Genomic DNA, 7,500 nt, shown 5'->3' on the forward strand with positions numbered 1-7,500 from the left:
TCCACGTTTGGCAGTAATGTTACACGTTTCGCTGTAATGTTATACGTTTGGCTGTAAAGTAATGGTACACGTTTGACTGTAATGTTCCACGTTTGGCTGTAAAGTAATGTTACACGTTTGGCTGTAATGTTACACGTTTGGCTGTAAAGTAATGTTACACGTTTGGCTGTAAAGTTCCACGTTTGGCTGTAATGTTCCACGTTTGGCTGTAAAGTAATGTTCCACGTTTGGCTGTAAAGTAATGTTACACGTTTGGCTGTAATGTTCCACATTTGGCTGTAAAGTAATGTTCCACGTTTGGCTGTAAAGTAATGTTCCACGTTTGGCTGTAAAGTAATGGTACACGTTTGGCTGTAAAGTAATGGTACACGTTTGGCTGTAAAGTAATGGTACATGTTTGGCTGTAAAGTTCCACGTTTGGCTGTAAAGTAATGTTCCACCTTTAGCTGTAATGGTTCACAGTGTTTCCTCTCTGGTCACTTCCCTTCTGTTGTAAATTAACTTAAGGCCGTTTTTCAGATTGATGTTGAGATTTCTGTACTTGTGATGGTGAGAGCTGCTCGTGTTATGCCTTCATAAATCTCAGAGAGGAGCGCAGATATTCAGCATGCAGGTGCAAATCTGATTCAGTCTCGACATGTTTATCAGTCATGTCCCCGTGAAACCCATGTGGAGGACTGTAGAAAGTCGTAACTCACGTGTATAATACAGACACCTGCGCAATGCTGGAGGTTAAATGCATCTTAGTGTCCGGTCAATTCAGCATGCATTTTGTATACATCTATGTAATATAGACAATATGGGATTATTTCATACAACTGAAATGTACACAGCTCTACATCAGCCAAGACGTGTCAGGAGTCCGACAGGTAATAATCCCATACTTTATACCGTCTGATCTAATAGGCTTCAGTTAGTGACCGTTAGCACACGTTGGTAACATGGTGACATATCGCTGCCTTTGAAGCTTAAACCTTTATAGAGATCAAAGCACTGCCTTATAACACAGCACACTTATGAGAAAGTGAGGTGTTCTGTTTCAGACACACGTAAACATGAGCATATAAACATGAACAGAAAAGATTTCACTGTGTATCTTCAGTGCCGTTTGGGATTACTCTGACCCCTCCTCAGGCTCCGCCTTCCAAAGTTTAAAGCAGGAATTGCAGGAGGTTTTTAAATTTATTTTTTAAAATAAGTAATCTTTAAAGCAAGTTCAAAATAGGTACACATTTTCATCATTTACATTTGCACATTCCACATACACAGCCCAATTCTGTGGTATTAATTAAAGCCAAGTAGAATAAAATGATAATTTACGATTAATTCCTATAATGAAAACTACTTGGAAAAAGTCGTCCAAGATAAAACAGTTAAATGGGTTATTTTACATAGGAATAATGCAGTACATAATAGAAGTGATGGAAAGAAGGATAAGATGTAACTGTATGATTTAATTCCCATAACAGTTTTTAAAAGGAGTGTAAAAATAGTATAAAAGTAATATTATTGAAATAATATTAAAGCAACCACCGGTAAATATGGACCATTGCTGCGATTTAATTTAGAAGTCGGATTACGTATGTTAACAATGTCGTTTGTAGATTTCGGCATGTGTTTATGAATTTCCATTATTTTGGAGATTGCTTTGGTATTTTGAGGTAAAAGGAAATTTGTGGCGAAAGAAAAATGCAGGTAAGAGGTGTTGACTGCGTCGCTCAAGTCTTTACACGCTGTTACAGCTTTGAGTCAAATACCAATCTCTCCCTCTCTCTCTCGCTCTCTCTCTCCCTCTATCTCTCTCGCTCTCTCTCCCTCTATCTCTCTAATCATCTCACCGCACACCCTCTCTTTCACTTTATCACTCCCTGAATCATATCCCATCATGCATTCCTGTGATATGAGTGTACGTTGGTTATGATGGTGAAATATCCTCCCTGAGATGCACTTCGTCCTCACATTTTAAATTCCCCTAATAAGAAATCCAGTGCACTTTCATCTACAGAGAGAAGTCGATATTACTAATATTATTTTGTATCACAGTATACAATATTTATATTTGATAGAATGATTGTGGACGAAATATCGCCACCATGTTTCATTTGAAATTAGGCATCAAAAAGTCTGTTTCATTCTAAAAATAAATAAATAAATAAATAAACATTTTGTCAGAGTGCGTACTGTAAATTTTTTCAATATATTTTAATATATATAATATATATGCAATAAATAACACTGGCAAAAAAAAACAATATAAAAGAAAAATATTTTCAAATAAAAATTACATTTCTAACACTAAAATAGATTTAAAATGTATTAATTAAAATAATGTAAAAGTAAAAAGTTGCATGGCAGTAAAACTAATAATAAAATAATATAAGCTAGGCAAATAAACATTAATTGCTCGAGTGGAAAAAAAAAGTTTAGCTGTTTCTTCTTTCTGTTTAAATCAGTGATACATTTATTAGAAAGTTTTTATTGCTTAAAAACAAAAAGATTCTTCACTTCTCTATTCTCGACGTAAATAATTGTCAGGTTTGATCGAGTTTAGTTCTCATTCTCAATAATTTAGCAGCGTGTCTGAGGTAAATGTTGATATTCCCTGCACCGGTGCGCTAGCTGGCTAAATCATTAGCTATGTGGTGAATTTAAAATGGGAACATGAACACACAGTACATTCTCTGTTTGAGATGAGTGAACACTTTGTGTCTGTTTGGAGCTCGGAGGCTAAAGTCAGGCTACAGGTTTATCTAGCTAGCATGTAGCCGTTCTGTCTTTTATACACACGCTGACAATGTGACTGTGGAAATAACGAAAAATTATGGAGAATATCAACATTTTCCTCAGATCTGTTGGTTTATTACTAACAAAAAGACACCATATAACTAAATGAACACTATAGTTACACTTCTCAATATGGGTGAACTCCTTGATTAGCGGTTGATGCTAAGTCCAATTTCAGCATATAGCTTTATAGCCAAGTCTTTTTTTAGTAATGTACCAACACATCTGAGGGAAATGTTGATATTCTCGATAATGTTTTGTTATTTCCACAGTCCCGTTGCGTTTACATTGTCCGTATAAGAGACAGGTGGTCATGACGATGAGCTAGTTAGCTAAAATGTTAGCCTCAACATTTACCTAGCTTTAAGTATTTCTCAGTTGCTTAGCAACAGTTTGCCAGCATATCTTGTGTTAGCCATTGGAAGGCTCTAAAATTGTGCTTTTAATCTGTTTCTGTCTCGTTGTGTGATTCTCTGCTTCTCAGTGTGTTTCACATGGCTGTCAGTCCAGTCAGCTGACCTACGTGTGTGTGTGTGTGTGTGTGTGTGTGTGTGTGTGAGAGAGAGAGAGAGAGGGAGGGGGAGGGAGGGGGAGGGAGGGGGAGGGGGGGGCTTTTTAAATCTCCTTATCTCTTTGTAGCTGCTAATAGATTTAGCTGTATTATATTTAATTGATGTGTTGTGATAAGTGTGAAGTGAGTGTGTTTGAGGATTGTCAGCGGCTAATTGGTGTTCTCTCTGAGGCTAACTACACTTTATTATCGCTTCCTGCTGTTCTTCAGTCTGACTGAATTAATATATCTCATGACGAGAACTGAAGAGCTTGTACACGCATCATTACAATAATGCTGGTATAAAATGGAAAGGTCTTTGTACATATTTGTTTAACCGTGTGTGTGTGTGTGTGTGTGTGTGTGTGTGTGTGTGTGTGTGTGTGTGTATTGCAGTATGCTCGGGTGTGGATCCCCGACCCTGAGGAAGTGTGGAGGTCAGCAGAGCTCACTAAAGACTACAAACAGGGGGACACAACACTGCACCTGCAGCTCGAAGATGGCAAGGTGAGTGTGTGTGTTTCTTCTATAGGCTTTTCCTTCTCTCCTATAAACTGTTTCTTTTCTTCTATAAGCTGGTCCTACTCTCCTATAGGCGGTTCCTCCTCTCCTATAGACTGTTCTTTTCCTCCTCTCCTATAGGCTGTTCTTTTCCTCCTCTCCTGTAGGCTGTTCATCCTCCCCTATAGGCTGTTCCTCCTCTCCTGTAGGCTGTTCCTCCTCTCCTGTAGGCTGTTCCTCCTCTCCTGTAGGCTGTTCCTCCTCTCCTGTAGGCTGTTCCTCCTCTCCTGTAGGCTGTTCCTCCTCTCCTGTAGGCTGTTCCTCCTCTCCTATAGACTGTTTTCCTCTACTTAAGACTCTTCCTCCTTTAATATAGATTGTTCATCCTCTACTTAAGGCTGTTCCTTCTCTCCTGTCAACTCTTCCATTACTCCCATCGACTCTTCTTTCACTACTATAGACTGTACCTCCTCAACTGTAGACTGTTCCTCCTTTACTATAAGCTGTTCCCTGTCTCCTATAGGCTAATCTCCCTCTTGGAGGTTGTTCCGTGTGTCATATAAGCTGTTCCGTCTCTCCCATAGGCCGTTTATTCTCTACTGTAAACTGTTCCCAGTCTCCTGTAGAATGATCCCTCTCTTGTAGGCTTTTCACTGTCATATAGGCTGATCTCTCTCTCTCTCCCATAGGCTTCTCAATGTCCTGCTCGCTTTTCCTTTTCTCCTGTAAGCTCTTCCCTGTATCCCAGAGGCTTAAACCCTCTCTTATAGTCTGTTATCTATTATGTAGGCTGTTCCCTCTCTCCTATAGGCAGTTCTCTCTGTTTCCTGCACCTAACTAAACTAAAATAGCCAGTAAAGCCCAGTGAGCGTTATAATAAATATTATCTAGTTATGTAAATAAATTCAGGAAGGTCTGAAATTCTTATTATGTGTTTGTGTGTAAGGATCTGGAGCACAAGCTGGACCCGAAGACTAAAGCCCTGCCTCACCTGCGGAACCCCGACATCCTGGTGGGAGAAAATGACCTGACGGCGCTGAGTTACCTTCACGAACCGGCCGTGTTGCACAACCTGAAAGTGCGCTTCATCGACTCCAAACTCATCTACACCTACTGCGGTAGACACACACACACACACCTACATGCATTAAAGCAAAACAATTTATTTATATACAGTTTCTCTCAATGCAGACCGATATTAGCATTCTGTGTCTTCTGTAACATATAGTCACGAAAATCTAGTTTTATTTGCTGAAACTGGCCAAGAGAATCCAGTTTGAATCTTCTCTGGAGTTTATGGAATACTGAATAGTGTTCTCCAGCTCAGGATGGAGCTTGATTGGTTGCTAACTGTTTTTTCTCCCTTTCCTCTATAACCCAGGTATTGTGTTGGTGGCCATTAATCCGTATGAAACGCTGCCCATCTATGGCACGGATATCATTAACGCTTACAGCGGCCAGAACATGGGAGACATGGACCCGCACATATTCGCCGTGGCTGAGGAGGCCTACAAGCAGATGGCCAGGTGTGTGAAAGTGTGTGTAGACATGTATTAGACTGGGTGTGGTCTGTGGTTTGTGTGTGTGTGTGTGTGTGTGTGTGTGTGTGTGTGTGTGTGTGTGTGTGCAAGGTGTCTTTGAGAGTACGGTTTCTAGGTCATCTCATTGCATACTGCGGCAAATAATCTAGCCACAGTCTCTCTCTAACACAAACACACACACACAGTACCACAGAATCTCCCTAAGAGCCCTTTAAACAGAATAAAGATGCTTTCAACTTGGCCCGTGTCTTATCAGGACACACAGATTTTCCCTCAAGACACATGGACAGTCCTTCCATCATTCAGCTTTTCCCTTTTCTTCACCTCAGAGACGAGAGGAACCAGTCCATCATTGTCAGCGGAGAGTCTGGCGCTGGGAAGACGGTTTCCGCCAAATACGCCATGCGATACTTCGCTACGGTGAGCGGCTCAGCCAGCGAGGCCAACGTCGAGGAGAAAGTGCTCGCCTCAAACCCTATCATGGAGGTAAGGAACCAAAAACTGAACCGTTTCTACGTTTACATTTATGGCATTTGGCATTCCAGAAGTGCTTTGCAGGCTATCGAAAGCACATCCTCATGCTAGCTCAGTGGGTCAGCGATGAAGAGTACTATCAGTCTAAAAACCCAGTTGAAGAACTTTAAGAAGTACATAAGTAGTAGTTTTTTAAAATAACAGTGCTAATTTAAGTTCTTGGTGAAGAGGTAGGACTTTAGTCTTGTCTGAAGATAGCCGTTGACTCTGTCAGGGTTCCAGGGTGAGTTTATTCCACCACCTTGATGCGCAGGTCCTCCTTGTACCAGGAGAGATGGTGGGTTCAGAGCTTGGTGCAGTACGAGGTGTGATAAGTGCTTTCAGGTAAGTGGGAACTGGTCCATTTTTAACTTTGTAGGCGAGCATCAGTGTTTTTAGTCTGATGTGGGCAGCTACAGGAAGCCAGTGGAGGGAGCGCAGCAGTGGGGTGGTGTTGGAGAACTTGGGAAGGTTGAAATCAAGTGGTGGTTGTTGCAGGGGAAAGACCTGCCAGGATCGGGTTGCAGGAGTCCAGTCCAGGGTCTGAACAAGCACCTGAGTGGAATGAAGCAGGAGCGATATGAGGAGAGAAGGATGGTTGGTTGTCCATGGTTACCGCCAAGGTTGTGTGCAGTGAAAGATGGTAAGATCTCAGAGTCGTCCAGGGAGATCACGAGATCTTGACACGGGGATGGATCTCCAAGGATGAACAGAAGCCCAGTGTTGCTGGAATTTAGTTTCAGCTGATGACTAGATGCCCACCAGACACGCTGAGATCCGATCAGAAACGCGAGTGACTGAAGGAGGACTGTAGAACATGAGTTGAGCGTCCTCGGCATAGCAGTGGTTCGAGAACCCTTTTGAGGACGTGACCTCCGAGGACCCAGCACTGATCCTTGTGGGACACCAGTGGACTTCCAAGACTCAGGAGGATGGACGAGAGTCTTGTGAAGGCCTGTGAAAGGTCTGCTCTTGCTCTTACGCAAGTTGATGCATGTCGTCTAATATCTCACCTGCTCTGATGCTGACCTACACAGTAGCGTAATGATCTTACATCAGGGGTTTTAAGTTTAGGGTTTTTTCTAATATCTGCTCTTTAACTCCAAGCTTCATTTTGTGCTGTAAGTGTGTGTGTGTGTGTGTGTGTGTGTGTAACATACCTTATGTCAATGTGTCTTCACACACATACACATGAATGCTGATTGAAGGTCATAACTGCTGTACACTGTGTGAGAGTTGGTGTGTGTTTGATGGAAGGTGCCACGTCCGTGCACGTTTAAGTCGGATCAGCCATGTTTGAGTCACGGCCTCCGAGAGGGCTGATGTGATTAAACATCAGAGTGAGGGAGTTTGTGTAATGCTCCTGGCCAAAAATCTTAACTTGGATAATGATTAATGAAAGCCAGGAGTTAGCTTAACGTGTTAGCCATGCTAATAGCCGGCTTTAATCGTTTAATCAGGAAAGTGTGTGTAATGCTTTCGGATTTGTGGGTACACGGACATAGAGCTATTTTTCCTAGATGCTCAGTCACACTGTTCCAAAAAAAGCAGATAAATGAGACCGTGCTGCTGAATGCAGTCCCAATGGACTCCCATGATGCTTTGCTCTGC

At 41.8% G+C, this 7,500-nt stretch overlaps 1 protein-coding gene across 7 annotated transcripts in view; it reads left to right on the forward strand.

Moving 5' to 3' along the window:
- The window catches only part of myo5aa (myosin VAa), a 64,850-nt gene that overhangs the window by 11,645 nt on the left and 45,705 nt on the right, over nt 1-7,500 (forward strand). For 6 of the 7 annotated variants that reach the window (XM_053678286.1, XM_053678287.1, XM_053678288.1 and 3 more), the window contains exons 2-5: nt 3,731-3,841; nt 4,782-4,953; nt 5,217-5,361; nt 5,706-5,862. In XM_053678286.1, coding sequence (XP_053534261.1) covers nt 3,731-3,841; nt 4,782-4,953; nt 5,217-5,361; nt 5,706-5,862 — 585 coding nt within the window. Of the gene's footprint in view, nt 1-3,730; nt 3,842-4,781; nt 4,954-5,216; nt 5,362-5,705; nt 5,863-6,372; nt 6,854-7,500 lie in introns of those variants that run through there. The other variant, XM_053678292.1, reaches the window with a different exon arrangement.

This window comes from Ictalurus punctatus, chromosome 4, assembly GCF_001660625.3.
Source record: "Ictalurus punctatus breed USDA103 chromosome 4, Coco_2.0, whole genome shotgun sequence".
Taxonomy (NCBI): Eukaryota; Metazoa; Chordata; class Actinopteri; order Siluriformes; family Ictaluridae; genus Ictalurus; species Ictalurus punctatus.